The sequence below is a fragment of the Erinaceus europaeus genome, chromosome 9, assembly GCF_950295315.1.
Source record: "Erinaceus europaeus chromosome 9, mEriEur2.1, whole genome shotgun sequence".
Taxonomy (NCBI): domain Eukaryota; kingdom Metazoa; phylum Chordata; class Mammalia; order Eulipotyphla; family Erinaceidae; genus Erinaceus; species Erinaceus europaeus.
This window is the reverse complement of record NC_080170.1, coordinates 28,485,990-28,510,812: the sequence shown is the minus strand read 5'-3', so window position 1 is coordinate 28,510,812 and position 24,823 is coordinate 28,485,990. Positions and strand designations below refer to the sequence as shown.

General features: G+C 37.4%; 1 protein-coding gene across 1 annotated transcript in view; it reads right to left on the bottom strand.

Moving 5' to 3' along the window:
- Positions 1-18,596, bottom strand: part of SLC9A9 (solute carrier family 9 member A9) — a 706,212-nt gene extending 687,616 nt beyond the window's left edge. The window contains exon 1 of the mRNA XM_060197560.1: positions 18,281-18,596. Coding sequence (XP_060053543.1) covers positions 18,281-18,461 — 181 coding nt within the window. The 5' untranslated portion in view covers positions 18,462-18,596. The remainder of the gene's footprint in view (positions 1-18,280) is intronic.
- Positions 18,597-24,823: the final 6,227 nt, after the last annotated feature.

Below are 24,823 nucleotides of genomic sequence, written 5' to 3'. Positions count from 1 at the left end.
TTGGGAGACACGGTGAATAATTGCTTCAGAACCCAAAGAGTATAAATGGGATTTGTTTAGAAATTCACAGGGCCAAGGAGTGCTGCCCATCTTGGTTCTGGCTGCTGGCAGAGTACCTAGTAGAGAACACGCTTATCATATAAGAGGATCCAGGTTCAAGTCCCCAGTCCCTACACACACAGGGAATGCTTCACAAGCACTGAAGCAATGCTACAGGTATTTCATTCTTTCTCTCTATATCTCTTTCTTTCCTCTCAGTTTTTCTCTGTCTCTATCAAAAAGAGGCAGGTGGAGGAGGAAAATAAAAATGGCTGCTGGGAAATGGTGGATTCCTCCTGCAAGCACTAAGCTCCAGCAACAACCTTAGTGACAATAAAAAATAAAATCAAATCTAAAAGAAGTTGAAGGTTGGTCTATTCTTTAATACAACATTCATTGGATTAATACTTTATTCTAGAAATTCATAGACTTAAAATAAAAATATAGTCCCAGTCCTACTGGATCTCACATTTGTAAAATGGAGACCCATAAACAAATAATTATAATGTGATGTGACATGTGCTATGACAACTGGTATGCACCCTGAATTATATGTATACAGAGAAGAGACACTCTGATGCCTTTTGAATGGTACAAAGCTTTAGATTAATCTTAGCAAGTCATATAAAATTTGCCCAGATGAGCTAACTCAGGGATAAATTGGAATTTAGGGTCAATACGTAGGTGGCAGCACAAAAGTAACAGCAGAGACAACTAGCAGTTTCTAGGATTTATGCTTCCCAGTGTGTATATGGAATCGTTGTCAGAAAGTGGCTGCTCAGCCAGGGATTGTATTATAAAGAGGTGTGTTTTTTTTTTAACTCAGCAGTAATGGAGAATTGTTGAAAGAATCTAGGTAGAAGTGGAATAGAATCAGATTTTAATATAACAGCTATATCTTTAACAAAAAAAGAGTATTAATTAGAGTGAGAGAAAAAAAAATGAAAACAGATTTCTTTCAGGAATAAATTACCTTATTCCTGCTTCAATGTTTGGCCCACTCCTTCATAATATTATATCCCAATCTTTACGAGAAAGAGACAATAAGTAATGGATATACACCACCACTAACAGTTCCCATGAACAAAACTATAAACTCTGCTTTGCACTCAAGTATATACAAAAGAGAAGCACAAAATAATCTCTGCATAAGACTTGAACAGAGGGAGCTTGAATTAACATCATTTGAAATTCTTGGTGGAGTCCACGGCCATATCACCTAGCTGAACGCACCTGATCTCACCTTAAGCTCCTAATGGATGAGCGACTTCTTTCTCCAACATGCTTTAAGTGAAACAACAAAAAGTAAACATATAGCATCCATTGTTTTCTCCCAAATAGGTAAATCCAAGTTGTTGTCATAGTAGTGAACACATTGTATGTACGAGGGTGTCTGTGTTAAAATTCAAGATCTCAAAAAAACCTCAATAGCCCCGCCTGGCCTTTACAACAAGACAATCTGGAGTAAAAAGAATAAGCTACCATGAGTAGCCAGCTGTGATGCCCATGAAAATGTGCCTCTCAGATAAATATGTCATGCTGAGGAGTTCAGCTGACTGATGTTGGCTTCTGTGCTCTGGATTTCATCTTACATTCACCATGAGGCCAGTTGACAACTGAGCACAGCTAAGGCAAAGATGTGGAACTCTTCTGAAAATAAGCATGTCTCAAGGACAACTCCTCAGCTTTGCCAGATTTTTTTTTTTACAAGTTGGGCACTACAACCTGAACTTTTTTTTTGCACAGCCACCTGCCCTGCTTCTACAGTGATTGGAGCTGAAAGCAAAGAACAATTGAAACAAGCTTCTCACATTTCAAGGACCTCCTACCGCAATAAATGCTTTGTATGACTGCTCTCTTACCAGTGTTCGATTCTCCGAAGACCCAAATTAACACACTAAACAAAGGTTCTGGCTCTGCTTCTCCTCGGCCCCATAATTTGAGTGGAAGAAACATCTTGAGAGTGTATGCAGATCAGTAGGGAGACCCCAGTCTTACATGCATCTAGCTAATAAACACATGTACCCATTTACACACCATGTCTTCGGTAGCAGAAGTTGGACAATTATTAATTTTCAGAGGCCAGACACCTACACATTGAGATTCATGATGCTTTTGACAGCCAAATATCCACTCAGGGATTTAGTCATAGGCTGACATAAATAGAAAGTGTTAAGTTAATGCACTCCAGCACAATATTGTATAAGAGCAAGTAACAGATATAGTAGGATGGCTAGAAGAAAGAAAAGTGAGTTGTTTTAACACCCACACTGAGCTACAAGAAAGCACCAAGTATTCATACACAGAAGAAAAGAGGAGACTGATTGCCACAGCTTATAGGCAAAAAAAACACTGTTATGAAAATATTGGGTCGACCATAAAAGACTCTACCTGCCTCACAGCAAAGGAGCCAGTCTAATCAACAAAGACAATGCCACCAACACATACACACTGATGATCCTAGATGTATCCTCCAAGCACTGCACTTTGCTGAGCTCTGTCCCCCCACCTCCCAACACACACCCCCACCAGCTGGTGGCACCACCTTCTTCATGCAGAACTTTGAGTCCAGATTCATCCCTTGACCGTGTAAATTCAGGTGTCAACAGTATGGACCTGCACTCTAGCTAACCCTAATCTCTCTCAATCTCTCTCTCTCTCTCTCTCTCTCTCTCTCTCTCTCTCTCTCTGAAACACCCAGGATGGAGCTCGGAAATGGATTTGATCAATAAAGTATTAATCATACTACTGTTTTCTTTTGTTTTTTGCCATCAGTATTATTTCTGGATTAAGAAACTGCTGCTCCAGGTAGCCATTTTTTCCTTTAAATTTTTAAATTTTTATTTGTTTTTGAATAGAGACAGACAGAAACTGAGAGAGAAGGGGGTGGTAGAGAAGGGAGAGAGACAGGGACACCTGCAGCACTGCTTCACCATTCACAAAGCTTCCCACCTGCAGGTGGGGACAGGGGGTTCAAACCCAGGTCCTTATGCATTGTGACATGTGTGCTCAACCAGGTGAGCCAGGACCTGCCCCTTTTGTTTTTTAATGACAGAGACAGAAAGTGGGCGAGAGAGAGGGAGAGGAATGTGACCTCTGCAGCCTCCTCTACTGCTTGTGAAGCCTACCATCTGCTGGTGGAGATAGGGGCTTGAACCAAGGTCATCTTGAGTGGTAACTTGGGCACTTTTTCATTTACACCATAGCTCAACCCCCTACAAAGTTGATTTCAAGATCCATCTGCAGGGTCCATACTCTGATAGCAATCATACACACAAGTTCCCTTCATTTTTTTAAAAAAAGATTTTTATTAGTGGGATTAGTGGTTTACACTAAACTGTTGTTGATACATGTGTAAAATTATTGTTTTCTGCAAAATACTCTCACCCCCAGCCTAGGTCTCCCTCCACCATCATGCGCCAGAACCTTAACCACCAACCCCCCCACACACACACACACACACACACACTCCCAATCTGTTTGGACTAAACCCAGTCCAAGTTCTACTTTGTGTTTTGCCTTTCTGTTCTTATTTCTCAACTTCTGTCCATGAGTGAGAAAATCCTATATTCAGCCTTCTCTTTCAGGCTTATATTACCTAAAATGATTCCTTCAAGCTCCATCCAAGATGAAATGAAGACGGTGAGTTCAATAGCCAGCACAGTCTGCACCACACATATAGGTCCAATGTTATAAAATAAAATGTTCGACATTACCCTGCAGACTCTAGCTTTGTCTCTCTCACTAAATAGTGATATTCTTTTGGGAAAAGGTTCTGTACTATTGTTCATCTCTTTTCCTCTCGAAGAGCTAAGTATTTGAGGTGAAATTATAGCCTTTATCTAAGTCCACAATTTTTCTGTAAATCAAGGGGGAAGAAAGAATTCTCAGAACTTATGTAGCATTTGGTGACCAAAATTTTCAAGAATATAAGAGACATCCTATCAAATGCTGTTATGCTTCTGTCATCACAGAGTTTGAAATTTACAACACACATTATCAGATGTTTGATATGTAGATGACATACTGTGTTTGTGGGGGAAGGCAAGGCTGGGAGAAGGAAATTGTGAACAGTCTAAAAGAGAAGTGTTTAGAGTAAGAACCTTATTTTTCTGTATTCTTACTTAGTACACACTGAAATTACACAAAAAAAAAAATTCCACAACCTCTCTCTGATTCCATGCCATATATATATATAAGACATTATTCTTAAGATTTATGGGAGTTGCAAAAGTGAATAAAGTATGTCCTTTCTTTAAAAATATCAACATATCTTACCAGCCTTTTCCCTTTTGCCCAATTCCTTGATTTTTGATTTGAAGTAAGAAATAAGATATAAGAGGGCCAGGTGGTGACAGATCTGGTTAAGCACTTACATTACCGTGTGCAAGGACCCAGGTTCAAGCTCCTTGTCTCTACCTGCAGGGGAAAAGCTTCACCAGTGGTGAAGCAGTGCTGCAGGTGTCTCTCTGTCTCTCTCCCTTTCTCTTTTCTCCCTATCTCCCCCACCCTTCTCATTTTCTCTGTCTTTATCCAGTAATAAATAAATAAAAATATTTTAAAAATTTAAAAAATTAGGGACAAGTATTTCTAAAGTCCCCTTTTGTGTTAAATGTGCAATTCATAATAGAACCCCCTGCATCTTATCAAGTTATTCTACATGATGAGAAACAATTTTCCTAAAGAGAATTTTCTTATGAAGATATGATGATTGTGAGAAAATATATATGTATCTATGTATGTTTATGCTTGTGTGTATATCACTTAAGCAGTAAGGACATTTATTAATCACCTATAATTAGAAACTCAGAGAAAGGTTGTCTTCATGAAGCCTAATTAGGAGGCTATTAATCATCATGTATACATATTACCATCATTAAGTAATATATATACACATAAACATGTATATACATAAACATATATATACATATATATACATACATAAACATATATACATATACATGTAAATATATATAATCTTAATTTAAACATGTTAGAATCATTGCTGCAGTGTAAAGTGTTGAAAACTCTGGAAATGTTCAAAACTCTGATCATGTTTGTACACTATCACACACATATACTGCCACACTTAGATGCTTCCGTAGGCTCTCTTCAGATCCTACTCCTGTTGTGGGAGTGATGATCCCTGGAGTTGTACAATGAAACAAGCTCAACTCTACCACTCTTCCCCACAAAGTCTAACTTATTAATTCAGTTATCTATCCTTCCCCACATCTGCTCAAGTATATAAACTTCAGTCTCAGCTGCAAAGATGTTAATAACTAATTCTAGAGTAGTATAAGACTCTATCAGAAGTGAAGTGAAGGGTCTGCTGGGAGGGTGGGTGCAGGAGGAGGGGGTAATGCTTTAAAGTAGTTTGACTTTTTTTTTTTTAGTGATTTAACAATGATTTTCAAGATTATAAGATAACAGGGGTATATATAGTTCCACACCACTCCCACCACTAAAGTCTATGTCCCCACCTCTGACACCCCCCCCAAGAGATAACTACCATAGTTCTCCAATGGTGTTTTAACATTCTTAAAGAGTTACAGAAGACAGCTGAGTTCTCTTCCTCTTCAGGATACTTCTGAGTCTGGCTGGCTCACCAGAATCCACTGTATGTACTGCATTGTCAGCCTGACTGAAAGTACCCAGAAAAGAACAAAAGAAAGGACTAACTAGGTCTTTCATGACAGTAGCAAGCTATTGATTTCACAGTCCTAAATAAAACTGCCCTAAACTTTTAATTATGAGAGATAGTAGCAAAGTGACTGTAGCAAATATGAAGGTCTAAATTTTTTAACCAAATATACAAAGTCCCTAAAGGATACCTAAAGACCCTCAAGGAGAGACCAGTTAACTCTGCTCCTCAAGTGTTAGAGAAGGTTTCATAAAGAAGGTTCTTAAGGATGTTTAGAAGTCTGACAGGAAGAACAGGACATAGACTTTCTAGGGAGAAGAATACAGAACTCAAGCAGTCATAGTTCTAACAAGCCACACTAAACAGTTGGGAAAGCTTAATTAAGGTAACTAAAAATAAAGTTTCCTAGAATTGCTGAGTAGAGAATGTTCAAGAAGAGATGATCAGATGGTCTTGAAGAAGAACTGAGTGAAATCATTGTTGGAAGGAAGACTTGCTGCTTTGAACATTTGTTTGTTTTTATAAAAGCACCACTTAGCTCTGACATTTGGTAGTGTAGGGGATTGAACCTGGGACATAATGGGGCTATGCTCAAAAGCTGAGCTATCTTTCTTGGTACTCAAGTTTGTTCTGTTTGGAGCAGATAAAATGACATTTAGAAAATCCAACTGCTCAAGGGAGACAAGAGGACTGAGGTATATGGGAATATGGAAGAGAAAAGGACACAAAAAATCTATATTTATGTGAGGAGGAACTATTAAGTAAATCTGTGGAGTGGCCAGGTGGTGGCACACCTAGTTAAGCCTGCATGTTACAATGTTCAAGGACCTGGGTTCAAGGTCCCCAAGTGCAGGAAAAGCTTTGTGAGTGGTGAAACAGTATTGCAGGTATCTCTCCGTCTCCCTCTCTATCATCCCCTTCCCTCTCGATTTCTGGCTGACTCTAGCTAATAAATAAATAAAGATTTAAAAGAAAAAGAAATAAGGAACTCAAAATTAAAAAAGAAAATGTGTAGGAGAATTCCAAGAAGAAAAAGTTGAAATCATAACAAAGACTGTTCTTTACCATTATTGCAACTATTTATAGTGAGAGACTCTGTAAGGCAAATAAGTGTGGCCTTTTCTCCAGTCACTTAGACTCAAATGTGACCATGAAAACGGAAAGGGTGTGACAAAAAACTCTAAGAAAGATAAATGAGGGGGCACCCTTTAACCATGTGAGATAGTATTCACAAATACTGGCAATCTCACAAATAAGTGTCATCTCCAAATTTTTTTAAACATTTTACTTATTATTTGTCTTCCATCTTATCAAAGTCCTTATCAGAATACCGGTTTTGAGAAATGAGATGGCTCTGCATTTCACATGTTAAATGCATTTCCTAACACTTTCCCTTTTAGCAGTTTAGTTTTACCCTGAGATACCCAGGGATAAAACTGAAAGTAAAAAAAAAAAAATATGCAGGGCCTTCTGGTTATTTAGAGCTTTTATTCCTTCTCTGATCTCCCTCCCACCAACCTTCTAAATTCAAAGGAAGAAAGGAAAGTGTGGGTGTTGCTAAAGGAGACACACTTTATTGTCATGTGCTGACTAACTATCAACTCGCTATAAGAAAATAAAAGAATCTCATAGAGTTTCAGAAGAATACCACAGGGTCTCTGGCACTTGCCATTAGGAAGTTTCTCATGAGGGGGCTGGGCGGTGGCACAGCAGGTGAAGCACACACATGAACATGGACAGGAGCAAGGATCCTGTTCAAGTCCCTGGCTCCCCACTTGCGGGGAGTCGCTTCACAAGCAGTGAAGCAGGTCTGCAGGTGTCTATCTTTCTCTCCCCTCTCTGTCTTCCCCTCTTCTCTCCATTTCTCTCTGTCCTATACAATAACAATGGCAGCAGTAACAATAATAATAACAGCAACAATGATAAACAACAAGGGCAACAAAAGGGAAAAAATAGCCTCCAGGAGCAGTGGATTCATAGTGCAGGCACCAAGCCTCAGTAATAAGCCTGGAGGCAAAAAACAAGCAAACAAACAAACAAACAAAAACACAAACACAGGAAGAAAAAAAAAGTATTTCATCAGGATATTTCAAGATGGAATAGAGCCTATGAAACAGTTCCACCTTTGAATGCCTCATTTAAAGTTTCTACATTTTATTTATTTATTTGATAGGACATAGAGAAATTGAAAGGGCAAAGGAGATGGAGAGAAAGACACATCTATAGTGCTGCTTCACTGCTAGTGAAGCCTCCCTCCTACAGGTGGAGACTGGGAACTAGAACCCAGGTATTTTCACACTGTAATATGTGTATTCAACCAGAAGTGACATAGTAGCTATATTCTTTTTTTTAGTATTATATTTATTTCCTTTGTTGCCCTGGTTTTTTTTAATATTTGTTTCCTTTTGTTGCCCTTGTTGTAGCTATTATTGTTGTTGTTGTCGTTGTTGGATAGGACAGAGAGAAATAGAGGAGGGGAAGACAGAGAGGGGAAGAGAAAGATAGACGCCTACAGACCTGCTTCACCGCTTGTGAAGCGACACCCCTACAGGTGGGGAGCTAGGGGCTAGAACCGGGATCCTTGCGCCGGTGCTTGTGCTTTGCGCCACACACGCTTAACCCGCTGAGCTACCACCCGACTCCCAGTGTCTATATTCTTATAGGATAAAGGCAAATGGGAAGTAACAGCAAGTTTTAATCCTATCTGCCACCATGGTGGGTTGTCCAGTGCTCACTCTTGGTGCATATCAAACAATACACACAGACACACAAACAAATGTACATAGGCATACACAGGCACATACATAGAAACATATATACGTAAGACACAATTCACAAGACCTTTAGTTCCTAGCACAGAACCATACATAACTTTTCTATAGACAATATCTCAGCCAATAGCTTTACATAACTAACATCCTTTCTCACAATTATAAGAAGTTTACAGAAGTAGAGAAATAGAGGTATCTAGCTAGATACATACTGACTAAAACAAAATGGCTTCTTATGATATCTACACAAAACTATTTTTATTTTTTCAAGACAGATGCAAAAAAAAAAAAAAGAAAAACACTAGAAAGCACTGTAAAATAGTAAAAGAGTAAGGGATTCTCCAATAAATAGACTGTCTCATTACAGGAGGGGGGGTAGTGGAGCTAGAGAAAGAACAGGTAGTAAGAAATAGAAGTGACAAAACTAGGAGCTTCAAGTTCACTGAATTTCCTTGTGAAATGATCTGATTTTAGTTCTTCAGAAACCACTGGGAGGTTTGATCAAACACAGATTGCTTGGCCACACCCCAGTTTCTGACACAAAGCCCACAGGTTGGGGCCACATATTCGCATTTCTAACGAGTTCTCTGGGGTGCTGCAGATGGTGCTGATAGGGGACATTATTCACTGTGAGAGGCACTGTCCTTTTAGAGAATGGATAGATCCTGCTATTATGATTGAATGCCACCAGTGCTGGAATGCTATCACAAATCTAAGCTATGCCAAAGTCATGTACACAGGTTTTCCAGAACTTGGAGAGTCCAGTGGCTGCATGAATGATTTTACCTCTACCTCTTCCAAAAATGCAAAATCACTAACATAAGATAAGCAACTATTTTTGCAGAATTCATATGAATAAGGCTTTGTCTCATCTCAAATTATGTACAGCTCCTTTGACATCCATTCCATCAACCACAGGCAATAAAAATCAGAATTTCTGTGAACTTGCAATACTGCTTCTCTAACCCTGGAGGATCTCATCATTGAGTCCACCTCGTCACTGTCCTTAGGACAGTTTAACCCAGCTATCTGTGATGGATGTATTTTCAAAAACTGTTCCTACTGCTTTTCCCATACTGGATTTTATGTTATGGACAACAGAACACTTCTGATGCCTTAAGGTAAAAGAAAGCATCTTGGCATCAGAAGTGTTGCTACATAGTCCATGACAAAAACTCCATATTCCCTGAAACAGTTACACCAAGAGTAGAGCTGAGCACAATTTGAGAACACTAACTTTCAAAAATGTTGTACTTGCCAATTATTCTATGCAGCCTTGACCAAGCAACAAACTTTATAAATTTCTATTTCCTCATTTGTAAACTGAAGAACTGCATGGGTGTGGTGGGAATAGCAAAAGTGTATATAGTGAAATATTTCAATCTCTAATTCTGTAGATTCTCTAAGGTGCCAATACCTGGTACAGAATAAATACCAGCATCTCTTCCAGGTTTAATAGTGTGGTGTAGGTGAATAACATAGTTTTTTTTTTTTTTTTTTTTTTTTTTGGTTATTGCTGGGGTTTTACTACTGCAGGTCAACTTTTCAGATAAAAAGAGTGAGATGAAGAGAAAGTGAAAGACAACACACAACTGGAGTTTTCCCCAGTGTGGGTGGGACCAGGTTTGAACCTGGGTCATGCTTCTGGCTAAGCAGGCATGTTCCCATGTTCCCAGGTGAGTGTGAGTTATCTTCAGGACACATGGTTTACTTCTATTATGGTCTCAGATATGAAGGTTAGTGCTACTTGTTACCAGAAGTTATTTTATGCCTCTCAGAGTCCATTTCCTCATCTATAATATGAAATGATAAACTCCCCCCAAATAGACACATGCACAAATAGATACACCCATGTGTGTGATACCTGGTGGTCACATGGAACCCAACTGCTAAGGTATGAGTCCCAGCCATCACAGTTAGTAAATATATGAACTTGGGCAAGTTACTGAACAATTTCATAGCTCAACTTCCCATCTTTGTAAAATGTTTAACAAATGATAATTTCTTTCCAAAGGGACTTCATCAACAGCCTTGTTGAATACAGCATTAAGTTCATCAATTGTCATATTAGCCATACTTTACCAATTACTCCAGTATCCATTTGGCTGTTTAAAAAAGCATGGTGGTTATCTGGTGAGCGTGGAGGGTGAGGATACAGAACTTTGGTGGTGGGTGTGGTGTGAACTATATATTGTAATATTATGATCTTGTAACAAACTATTAATCACTAAAAGTTATTTAAAAATAAAAATAAAAAAATTTCTTTAACACTAGAAATTTTATTGTGTTTTAAATTTGATATTAGTATGCAATTGGTTTCTTTCTCTTCATAAGAAAAACACAAAGGAATTAGAACAGACTTATTTCTTGTTAGAAAACCATATTGTATTGATTTAGAACATATATATGTGTGCGTGTGTGTATGTATTCTAAATGTACATATTCTGAAAATGCACACATATATCCATAAATAGTTTGAAATACAAATTCATATTCTTGGTGTGTATACATTAGCCTTAAGGAGAAGGCGGATATCTTCGCCCACCCTGCTCAACGCTTGACGTCTCGTCATCCAATCTGGTCTCCTACACCTACACTGAACTTCTCTGTTCCAGACTCTTGGAAACAGAGTTGGCAGTCAGCTGAGGTAAAGAACAAACACCTCATCACAGACCCCTGCAAGCATCAACCTGGCTTTGACCTAGCACGTTATGATTGGGCCCTCAATCGCTATCGAACAGGCCATGGCCGGTGCACTGCTATGTTCCATCGCTGGGGAGCCAGAGACGACCCGAACTGCCCCTGCGGCTACAGACAGACTATGACCCACATAGTCAACGACTGCCACCTCTCCAGATTCAAAGAAGGTCTTGAAACGTTACATTAGGCTCAACCTGACGCTGTTGACTGGCTACGGAAGAAGGGCAAACGCTAGAAGAAGAAGAAGGAGGAGGAGGAGGAGGAGGAGAAGGAATCATTGTATACATCATAGTAGTTTGTTGAAAAATCTCCTTTGTAACTCCATAGGAATTCAGAAATATTCAATACACCAAGTTAAATCCAAGAGGCTATCTTATTAAAATAAAAATATACAGGATCAGAAGATCTTTCACCTGGTAGGACATGTGCCTTGCCATCTGTGTGGCCCTCATTCAAACCCACTACCCCAAATGGGGGTATAAGACCAGGAGAAGTTCCAGTATTATGTTGCCTCACCCTCCCTATCTCTGTCTCTAACTATGTGGCCATGATTATGATGTGATAATGATTATGATGACTATGACAATGGCAATGATGATAACAGAATTTAAAAGTTAACCTAGGGGAGGTGAAATCATGTATGTATGAGGTTCCCATGCCTGTCTGTCTCCCTCTCCCTCTCCCTCTCCCTCTCCCTCTCTCTCTCTCTCTCTCTCTCTCTCACACACACACACACACACACACACACACACACACACAATAAATAAATAAAATCTACAGGAAGCCAAGTGGCTTTGACTTTTTCCCCCAATCCTTCTTTAGCTAACACTTTACAACATAGAAACCTAGCCCTAATAACTGTAGCTCCTTAAAATCAAGTATTTTACCCAAAGGAAAAAAGAAAATTTCTCTGGTTAAACAGTTCACTTGGATAGTACATTGTTTTGCCATGTGTATGACCTGGGTTTGAGCCTGGCTCCCACCGCACTGAAGGAAACTTTAGTGCTATGATCTCTTTCATTCTCTGTCTCTGTCTCTATCTAAAGAAAATAAAATTATTTTATTGGGTTACTGGTTCAAATGGCCTTATATCCCTTCAAATTAAATCAAAGCCACTTTAATTTTCATGCTATATATCCACAAACCCCTGAATCCCTTGCCAACTCTCACTGTGCTGCTATATGTAATTTAATCTCCTCAATTTTCTAAAGAAATTCAACAGAATTTACTGAGCAGTCATTACAAAATCAGAACAGTATCATTGGAACTAAGAGTGGTGAGATAAAGCTAGTTAAAAATACCATCTAAGAAAAATGACTGGATATCATGCTAGGATAAAAGGAGGAAAACTAACTGAGAAGGAAGCTATGAGTTTGGCTTAGAGTGACTGAGAGATGCCTGAAGTCTGTCTTGGCTTGAATCTTGAAGCACTGTTGTAGCTGAAAGGGAGCTTGCTCATATCTATTTCATTCTGTCCTCATTTTACAGATGAGAAAAGTAAGGTCAGAGGTTAATTCACTTGCCCCAAGTAACGCACCTAACTTCTGTGGGTGGGGCACATCAGAATGAAAAACCTCAAATTCCCATGAGAGCATCCAGTGCTTTCTCTCCAGAAAGCATGCCACATTTGAATAAATAAAAAGCCTTTGAAGAACCAATGAGGCTAGAGAGGCGCATGAAGTGGTACTAAGCCTTTCCAGCCTTTCCTGTGGGCGTGGTCATCAGAGAAGCAGGCTGGACTAGAGAAAGGTAAAATAGATAATGGTAAAATGGTGGGGCCACACCAACTTAATAACTTAGTTCCACCTAGTGTTAGGATAAAATTAATTTCTGACAAATGTACAAGAAAAGTAGTTTTTAAACTCTGGTGGTTCACTATCACTATGTTTTACTTAAATCTTGAGAAACATGCTGCTGAATGAAGTAAATTGATTCTATTAAACTGTTAAGTATAATCTTAGGGGTCCAGATATAGCTTAATAATTTAATGTGACACAGTTTAATAAATATAAAGTCTAAACATTCTGGCTTGAAATTTTCTTTATACCCATTAAATAATGAACAAAATTTCCACATAAATTCAGAGACAGCTCATTTTATTGCAAGACCACGAAATCAAAGCCAGAATTCTAAGAGGTTTAAATTACTTTGTTCCTAAGTATGGACCCCAACCCGTAACTTCATAGTATTATCAAAGTTATATGAAGTGTGGAGCCCCAAATAATGTATAATAGATTCTATTAATGCTATCAGGAAACAAGGAACAGTTTTTCTTTCAAAAAGGATCTAGGGCCTACAGAGAACAATGCTAAGTGCACCAGCTGCTGTCAATCAATATTGTGACCAGTAATAGTCATTTAAGCTTTTAGACCAATTTAAATGAGTCTAATCATGGTTCATTCCTTAAACCATGGATTATGGATTCTAATCCTTCAATTTTGAGACAATGAGAGGCTTAGAACGTCACAGGACACAATATCCATTACTGTTCCTTGGTGAAGCAAAAATACTGTTATAATATGGCAACTATTTTTAAAATGTATTCTGTGGCCCTTACTGCTAAAAGAAAAGCTATTTCTCATATAATGGATTACCTTCATCCAGAATATCAAATATATCTATGATGAACATGGACTCAGACCAAACACATCTGGTTTTTCCTGCCTCCACAATCCTTCATATGGGTTGAAAGACTTAAAGATTATTTCTAACAATACATTTTAAAGATTTAAAACCTGGGAATTACTTCTAATAATTCCTTTCAAAGAACCATCAAATATTTTGTCTGATTACTTTCCCCCTTATTTTACTTTAGCTGCTCATTTGCTAAGCCCTTGCTTCCTAGAATATTTAATTGGATTCCCAAGTATACTGATAAAATGCACTAACATCTATAGTTTCTTCTAAGAGAAATGACACATGTTAATAGCATACTTGCCAGCAGAAAAGCAAATGGATAGGACTAAGGTAAAATAGCAATTTTGTGCTTGAGGGGAAAAAAATAGTTGTTGATATAGAGGCAAATGAAACACTAATCAAATAATTTATGACAACAAAGTAATAATTCAAGTAAGGGAATTGTTAGCTAAATTCATTGGTAAGCATTAGTTGCAAGACCGTAAAATCTAGAAGATAATGTCGTTAGGAATATATCTTCCAATTTTAAAAAATATTTTATTCATTCTGTTTTACTGAGAGAGAAAAATACAGAGAGACTAGAACACTGCTCAGCTCTGGCTGATGGTGGTGCAGGGGACTGAACCTGAGGCCTCGGAGCCTCAGGCACAAAAAAAGTCTTTTGCATAGCCATTATGCTGTCTTTCTGCCCAGGAACCTAGGAGTTTATCTTTCTATAGGATGGAGAAGACTGAACCACAGTTTACTCTGGAATGTTCATTTCTTTTAGAAAAAAATTTGAAAAGTTGAAATTTCACACACAGGTTTCCTTGTTTCATTCTCCACTGATCACCAGGTCCCAGGTCCCAGGCAAAACTGCAGCAAGAACCATCGGCTGCATCCTATGACGATGAGGAAGTTATATATAGTCTTATTCTGAATGTTCACTATTTTGGACTTCCTGAATCTATCTGACTGATCCTGAAACCATAAACAATATGAGGATTTATCTGGATCTCACAGATACATCCTCTTTTCAAAAAGAGTATTCAAAGAATTTATTTATTTAAAGTGATTTTGGTATCTCTTTCTCTTGGTTACCACCAGGGCTTCACTGCTCCTAGCTAAGACTTTTTATTATGTTTTGTTTTTTCAGATAGAGAGAAAGGAGAAAATACCACAAAAGCTTCCTCCAATGAGGCAGGGATTGAGCTCAAACCTGAGTTGTATGCATAGCACTAGCCAAAAGAGCTACCTTGCTGGCCCAACCAAAATATCTCTTTGTAAAAGAGATCTTTTATATTATCGAACAGGCCATGGCCGGTGTGCTGCTATGTTCCATCGCTGGGGAGCCAGAGACGACCCAAACTGCCCCTGTGGCTACAGACAGTCTATGACCCACATAGTCAACGACTGCCACCTCTCTAGATTCAAAGGAGGTCTCGAAACTACATCAGGCTCAACCTGACGCTGTTGACTGGCTACGGAAGAAGGGCAAATGCTAGAAGAAGAAGAAGTAAAGATATAGAGGTTGACTGTCAGTTCAGTAGCTAGTTTATTTCATGGCCTCTATAAGTACTCACTTTGTTCCCTACAAAACAAGAATGTAGGACTTAGGATGGTCAAGATTCCTTACCAAGCTATGAATTTCAAATGTTATACTTATTGGGCAATTGACCTTGACATTTCTTTTCTGCTTATCATTTTAAAGTATCTATTAAACTGTCCCATCTTGTTCTTCTGTTGTAGCTTCATCTCAATAAACATCAGTGACCAAAAAGTACTGAATAAACATCTTAGAGATAGGGGAGATACCATAATGGTTATGCAAAAAGACTTATCATGCCTGAGGCTCCAAAGTTCCAGGTTCAATCTCCTGCATCACCATAAGTCTGAGCTGAACAGTGCTCTGGTTAAAATAAATAAACAAACAAACAAATAAATAAAATTCCAAGTATAACATTTTGAGCCATGATCAAAGAAGAAATCCAAGATTTCATTAATGCCATTCACATGTACCACTACAAAGACTATTAGAGAGTGCTCTGATAAAATGAACAAAAACATTTTTAGACATGTAGATAAATACACATGAGCAGCTACTCAATTTAGGGAGTTAATTCATGTCTCTAAGACTCAGTTTCTTCCCTATGTAGTGAGGGAGCTAGATATAAGATACCTAAAATTCCTTTAAATTCCAATGTTTATAATTCAATAACAACAAGGTACTTATTAAGTAGTATATAAAGTACAAAAGTAAAGGGCTGTTTTTATTCATATAGTTCAAGGATACTTAAAGTTAATAATCAAATAGTTAAACATACACATATATTCATAATAATTATACTCCTTTCAACATTGGTTTCAGAAGTTGCTTTTGGCAATATTTGCATAAAAATTCATTCATGAACGGTCAGAGATCAGATAGCCCAATTTAATCCCATTCTTTAAAATTTAAGATTAAAGTCCTTTAGGAATACCTACTTAGCAATATATCATCTCAACTAAGAAGTGCACTAGTACTATATGACTTCAACTACAACATAAGATAATTTCATGGAGTTTATGAGAATTAAATTAATACAGAATTATCATGTTCAAGAATAAAGTTACATGTTTGTGTCATGAATACAGTTCTTTCATTTTAAAGACAGCATATTTTAATCAAGAGTTACACAAAACAATATCTCCATCAGAAATACAGTGAAATGAGTAAAGAAATCATAGTTCAATCAAATTAAGGCATGTGAAGAAGTGTTTCACCCGAGTAAAGGTTTAAATTTTTAAAGGTTATTTGAATATTTTATTGTACTTTTCTTATATTTGATAGGACAGAGAGAAACTGAGAGGGGAGAGGAAGATATAAAGGGAGAGAGAAAAAAAGATACCTGCAGTACTGCCTTACTATTAGTGAAACTTCTACCCTACAGGTGGGGACCAGGGGCTTAAACATGGGTCCTTGCACATAGTACACATGTGTGCTCAACTGGGTGTGCCACTTCCCAGTCCCACATTTATAATTTTTGGAACTCTGTTGAGCTGTGTTGCTTTGCTAAACTGTATGTACCTCATTAATTTAATGCTAAGAATTACATTGTTTCTTGCTCTTCAGATTACATCCCACATCCTGATTATTATCTGACCCAAGGGAAAGATCATGGTCCACTGATGACAGGGAAGGACAAAATAGAAGTTTAGGACTACAGCTGATAGCATCACTGCCTTTCTGTTTTGACTATTTCTCTTCAAATTGACTGTAAGCCCCCCCACCGCGCCCCAAATAAGAGTTATGTTGTCTACTTAAAAGATTCTCACTACAAAGCAATCTATCTTTGAACTCTAAGTGGATTAGCACATCAGCCTCCTGAAAGAATTGTCAATGTTTAGACTGAAACTTTCTCCTCAGCACATGTCTCACAGTGGCATCTAGTTAAGGCACAGGATTTCTTATGGTCTCAAATCATGACTGTGTGTTGTTAAAATCAGGACATCATGTAAGATTAGCATGTAAGATGTACACTGAGACTGTTTCCTAAAATTCAAGGATATAAAAGGCTTCAGGACTTCAAAATGAGGAGAGTGAAATATAAAAGTATATTCTTTGCTATGACTGTACACCACATATATGAATATACGTGTATTTTGCTGGTTTTCATTACATTCACAATTCTTATACATTTGAGATAAGAGTGATGACGTGATATATTTATTAATAACATCAGTTTTAAAACTACTGATGTCTTGGATTTTACTTTAAAAGATGAAAGTACAAACTGGGTAATCTATCACATTTTATTAAAGTTTATGAATGGAATAATATGACAAATTCACAGAGTAATACTTTAGGAGTTTCAGATGTAAAATATATTTACATGTCTTAAATATATGTGTGACATACAGACAACAGTTATAAACTAGCCTGAAATTAGGCTAAGAAATGAAAAGTACTATCAAAAGATATTCTTACATATAATAAGAAAATAACACAAGGCACATATGAAAATGGGTTTGGACACAGTTATTTCATTAGGAAGGATGGGTTACAATTCTGCAAAGGTTCTTCTTGAAACTAATTAACATAAGAGAATCTACTCCAAACGTTTTTGAGTGGTGTTTTTTTTCCTACAACTTTATAATATTCATTAGCCCCTCCCATGAAAGAAAGCAGCTCTAAAGAAAGTCAGCAGTGACTACAGAGCCATCGCTTCCTAAATTTATTCTTCTAAAAACAAACAGCTCTTCTGATTTGACTTCCCACATGATAGTGGACCAGCATCTATCAACAGACTTGCATTATGTGCCACGTGAGAACATGACTATGACATTTTACTCTTGTGAGAAGGCAAATTTCGACGGTTCCTCTAGAAAGAGAGGAACATTCATACCTAATGACATTTCAATCATTTCAATCAGCGTATTTTCTTCAGCTTTGGTACTTTGCCATCTGAGCACGTCTCTAATTACACCTAAGCAACAAGTTTCATATCAATCCTAAAATTTCTGCACTCACCATACACCATTGCTCCTCCAGTTTCATGCAAGAAACGAAATCGATGATTTTTAAATAACCAGATTGTCAAAATGGTAAGGATGAGCAAAAAATTAAAGACAAGCAGCTCCACAGCTCCCTGGTGTTGAAAATGATATCCATCTTTCTCTGACAAGAACCGTGGCTGTGCCTCCATTCTCATCTTCTCCGGATTCCTTAGATAAAATCCTGAATAAGGACTTCTTTATCAAGGTTCACCTAAGACAGTCTGACTGCTTGAGAATTTCAGAACAAATACTGCCACTTAAGTTGCTACTTCTCAAGCATTCTGCCTGGGTTTAGCATTCAGATGGCTTCTAGTTACAACTTCCTGTTTCTCTCTTAAAGCAGCCCGGTCCCTTTTCAAACTCCAGAGTGTAGATTCATCATAACTCCTACCACTTCAAATAATTCACTCCATGAAAATTTTCTTATATTGTACAAATCTGCAAGCAATCATTCTGAGATCTAGTCATACTCTGTGATTTCAAGCAAATCTCCTTGAGCTGTGTAACTGCTGAAAATAGACCCCTTTACATCAGCAACACTTTCTGAATTCAAAAAGCCAATTCCCAAATTATCAATATAATTTCATGCACAAGCGAACTCCTTTCCACTCCAACAAAAACCTGCAGTGAGATGGGGAATGATTTGACCTAACGTGATTTCCTAAGATTTCTTTTTTAAGTTGAGAAGCAACTGTTTGGCTGTTTGTAACAGTCACAAGAACACAATTTAAGTTCTGACGAAATTGCTTTTCTGTTAACAAGAATAAAGTGGGGGAAAGACAAAAATAAAATTCTATTGCCATCTCTACAACTGTGCTATTTGGAAGCATAGAGTCAAACAATAAAAACAACCTAATACATATCTTCAAATGAAGTAATGCTATGTCCACTTTGTACAGTTTCTGACCTAGACTCAGGATCCAAAGTAATCTATACAGATTATAAACCTTTTTTTATTTGGAAAAACAATATGGTTCACTGAAGAACAATTACTGAAGCAATGAGGGTTCCATAATCACAGGGCTTGGGCCACAGCAATAATGATTATTCAGGTCATTTCCCATTTGGTAAGCTGATCTTGATTGAATATATATTTTATACTTTTTGAAAAATTTCAAAACTATACTGCCTTGAGCATGCTGTATTCTTTTAATTAATTTAGTTTTTAATATGAGAGGAAGAGACATTGAGAGAGAAAGAGAGAGAGAGAGAGAGAGGGAGCATTGCTCAGCTCTGGTTTATGGTGGTGCTAGAGACTGAATCTGGGATCTCTGAAGAGTAGGCATGAGGGTCTTTTGCATATACAATTATGCTATCTGCTGATTTCTTAACAATAATTTGTTTGCTTTATTTACACTACCGTGCAATTTGATAGATTACAAGATTAAGTTGGGCTTTTTATCATTCCATAATGATATTATTATAATTCAAGAGTATTAATCATACACTACCTTCATACTTGGCAGAATTAGCATTCAATTTATACAGTGTGATTCATAGAGTAGAATGAGTCCAAATATATCCACAACAGTTCTTGTCACTACAAGCTAGAGTTAAAAGATGCAATATATTGGGAGGAAACTAGCTCCTCAATAGTAGCTTTACCCATACAGCAGTTCTACTTAATATAAAACTCTGCTGTTTCAGCTTCTTTGCCTTCTGCAACTTTTGAAATTGATTTCCTTTCTGAGCTTAACTCAGCTAGGGGTATTTATGTGGGTTGCAGATGTTCTTTTAACATACTACCCTTTTTGGCAAACATATCTATGATGACTAATATTCAAACTGTTTTGAAATCTATCAGCTCAAGCTTACAAGAAGCTTTGCTAGCAGGTTCTACCTTTATGATTTTGCAATCCCACAGGTTTAGTCTTGAGGTGTTAGATTTACAAAATAATCCAAATTTAAAACCTGACATTTTGATTGTTTTGTTTTTTTCTTCCCCATCATCATTGTATTACTTTGGTTTCCTTTTGTTATCATTGTTCTTGCTAGGCCAAATACACATTCTTTGGTTGTTGGTTGTTTTACTATGATATTGAATTTCACTGGTTTACTCTCCAATGATGCAATTCATTAAAGACCATGGAATATTCTTTAAATTTACTTTGGGTGGCTCTCAGAAATAAACTCAGGACCCCACACTTGCCTTATACCACTGAGTAGTCTCTCTCTCTCTCTCTCTCTCTCTCTCTCTCTGTGTGTGTGTGTGTGTGTGTATGTGTGTGTGTGTATAATTTCCCTTTAAGAAGAAAGAAGGGAATGAGACACCTCAACATTTCACTATCCTTCTAGCTCCAATGAAGTTCTCCCAGTCCCACCTATGGTAGTTCCATGTGATATCTGGGTTCAAACTCAGAGCTTCAAGCAAGCATAATAAGACATTTGTTCACCTGGTCCCACTAGTTCATGTTTTGATTGGATCACACACTGATTTTTTTTAGTCCTAAATTAGACGTCAACATAATCAAATAAGTATTTTTTTTACATTTTAAAACATCATTGATTCTCTAAGAAAAGGAAACAGAAACTGGGGAGTCTTGCAGTAGCACATCGGGCTAAGTATACGTGGTGGGAAGCACAAGGACCGGCATAAGGATCCCAGTTCAAGCCCCCGGCCCCCCACCTGCAGGGGAGTCGCTTCACAGGCTGTGAAGCAGGTCTGCAGGTGTCTATCTTTCCTCCTCTCTGTCTTCCCCTCCTCTCTCCATTTCTCTCTGTCCTATCCAACAATGCCGACATCAATAACAACAACAATAACTACAACAACAATAAAAAAAACAAGGGCAACAAAAGGGAATATATATATATATATGAAAACAAAAACTGGTAAGATCTGATGCACTGGGACCTCTTTCCTATGTGACCACAGTCTATTAGGGCTGGTTGGCTGTCTGATCCAGTTTTCTAAGTCTTGTTCATTCCACTTTATTCATTTATATTCTTTACATGACTCCTTCACCATTTAAGTTTATAATCCATGATTATTTTTTCATGAATGGAACACATTTATCCATCTACTGTTCCATTGTTCTGATATTACATAATATTAGGATGGAAGTTAAGAAATAAAAAGTAAAATAACAACAACAATAATAACTACAACAATAAAACAACAAGGGCAACAAAAGGGAATAAATAAATATTAAAATAATAATAAAGTAAGTTTGAAAAGCTTCTCCGGCAGGCTGGGAGTATGGACCGACCAGTCAACGCCCATGTTCAGCAGGGAAGCAATTTACAGAAGCCAGACCTTCCACCTTTTGCATCCCACAATGACCTTGGGTCCATACTCCCAGAGGGATAAAGAATAGGAAAGCTATCAGGGGAGGAGATGGGATACGGAGAGCTGGTGATGGGAATTGGGTGGAGTTGTACCCCTCTTATCCTATGGTTTTGTCAATGTCTCCTTTTTATAAAAAAAAAAAAAAAAGCTCCAACTCTATCACTTATAAAATTATTTCAATTCCTTTCATTCATATAAATGCTACACAAATACAAATAAAAGAGAAAAAACACATATCAATTCAGTATCTATTATATATCATGAAATTCACTAGAAATTTTGGTTTAACATAAAATTTATAAAATACTTTCTGCAAATGAAGGACTTAAAGTTCAAAGAGTATTGGTAACATATCTAAAATTGCACAACCAGTAGGATTTAAATTTAAATGTAACTGCTTAAAGATTCATTTCAGGTAATGTGATCAACTCAATCTTGCTTGTCAGAGACTCTAGATTTTAGTACTGAGAGTCCTATATCCTGTAAAACTCTTTAGACACAGATAAATCAACACAATTTCTCACCCTAACAGTCAAATTTCCCCAAATTCTCAAATTCTATATTGACAATAACACTGTTCGTTGTAAGATTCTTGAGGTAGCTATTCACACAAAGAAATTTAATTAAAAATTAAGACACAAGTTTAATAATTGATAACTCTTAATTCCAGGTTCTCTGATGAAGTTGGGATGAAACATAGAATTGAGGGACAAGGTCCAAAGTGAAATTCTTTATTATCTCTCAATACCTATCTTAACACCTGCTAATAAATGAAGTAGCTTCTTGTTGCAAGATGTAACATACCAGTGAAAGGAAGTAATGAGAAAAACAGGATGGCCTAACCTATTACATTCAGGTTGAACTGCCTTAGCTTGTCCATCCAGTCCCATGAGTGGAAAGAACTGAAGAGAGAAATATCTCACACCAAGGTAATCTTGTACAAAGCAACTCCACCCACTAATAAAAGTTACCAGTTAGAGCTCTTAAAACTATATTACAGAATCTGGCCAATAGTTGGAGAGTTCCTTGTGCTTGAAATTAACAGTGGAGACTGCAGTTTCAAAAGATTGAGAGGCAAACTTTCTTAGGGTGAAGAGAGATGCTAAGAGCCTCCCTTCTTCCCCATTGCTCCATGTTTCAGCTCTCAATTCCTTAGCTGGAAAGAAATCCCTCTCTGAGATCAGTGGGTGGGGGTATATTTTGCCCCCCAAAGCTTTGAGAATAAACCAGGACAAGATTACAGTTATATTTACTTGAAGGTCACACAATGCCCTAACCCAGATTTTCATTCCCTATTCTATTTTCATACTCTCCATAAATCCATCCACTTAAGTAATTAAAGGAGGTAGCCATTAGACTGAAGTGACTTGAATCCCAGAAGAATCACCAATCACAAGGAGCCAACTAGGCTCTCTCAAACAAGACCACTATTTATGCTATAGCCAACTGAGTAATATCCTAGCTTTCTCATTTCTACAAAAACCTTCCTGCTTGTTTCTGTAGAGTGATCCTATACACTTTCAGTTTAATGATGTCTGATTTGAAGCAATATATTAAAAAATTCTAAAATATATTAATGTGCCTGTTTACCTTATCAGACTTCCAAGCTTCCTGCCCTCCAAAAGTTACATTAGCATAAAACTGTCCCTAACTTGAACAGTATAATTATTTTCAGAGGCAAATTTTCACAGAGAAATGAAAGTTCAAAAAATACTGCAAGAATGTAAGTTTACTAATAAAGACTTGGAATATTAAGCCCTAAAGAAATTCACCTGGTCTTTCATCTTAACCTATTAAGAGCTGATCTCTAGAACCCAGGGCCATGAATTCAAGACATGACTTCCAATTCCACCTTCTTTCCTTTGCTCTTAGTTATGATAATAGGTGTAATAAAGGCTACTGAAAACTTATGAGTATTTATACAATAAGACAACTCATGTACAGAAGCATATGTTGGATCATGATAATCTCATATTTCTTCTATAGAGTGAGTTCAAGTCATACTTGAAGAAGGGAAAACGGGTGCAGAGCCCATTATTTTGCCAGATGAAGTTTTATTTCTGGATTGTTGATCTGAGATTACATAAGAAGATCGACACCCACCCATTGATGACCAGAGAAAAAGGGAATCCCTTTCTACTCAAAAGAGCTTACCTTATGACCTTGCCCCTTACTCCCATCTTTTAATTTAATTTTAATCTTCTTAATTATTCCCATATTTTCATTAAGATGTACCAAAGCTGGGGACTGGACAATAACTCATCTGGTAAAGCATATGCTGTACCACATTGAAGATTCCAGGTTCAATTCTCTGGCATCACATGGGAATATCATGGTGTTAGGGGAGCTCCATGGATGGTGGAGCAGTGCTGTGGTGTCTCTCCCTTTCTGTCTACCTCCAGTCTCCCAAAATAAAATGAAGAAAAAAAAAAAAGGCAAGGCCCTATGCTAGAAGAAAGAGAGAAATAATGATAGTTTAAAAAGAAAAATGTGTGTGTAACCCAGGTTCAAATCCAGCCTCCACCACGCTGAAGGAAGCTTCTGGTGTGTGTGTGTGTGTGTGTGTGTGTGTGTGTGTGTGTGTGTGTGTGTGTGTGTCCCTCCCTCCTTTCGTATTTCTGTTTCTATCAAAAAGGAAAGGAAAAGTGGGGGGACTGGCTGCTGGGAGTGAATTTGTCAAGCACTTACTGAGCCACTGGTGGCAAAAATAATAATAATAACAATAAAATAAGTTTGGAAAGAAAGAGTAAGTTTCAATACATTGATCCCAACTTCTATTTTGTACTTCTTGTTTTGGGTGGATTGGTTTTTTGTTTTGATCAGCCTCTGCCGGTTCTTCATAAGGCAAGTTAAGTAGAAATTGAAACTACCTGCTTCCCCAACCCCCAACCTAGGTGGAAACTTCAGGAATGGAAAGCAGTATGTGCTTGGGAACAAGATAGAAGAACAGATGGAAAACTGACACTCTAAACTGCACTTTGTTTCAATGCAAAATTCCTAAAATCAAATTCCTGAAGAAATTCACTTATTTGATCTCCTATTAGTGCTTACTTTCCTTTACCACTAAGTGTCTGCATGATAAATTCATATTTGATTAGGATATAACTTCTAGTCTAGTTCTTACTACTTAATAACTCTGATCTCATTCACTAAAAGCAACATTTCCCTATTACTGCCATGTCAGAGTATAAAATATTATTTGAGTTAACAAAGAAAGGCACCATACCACTC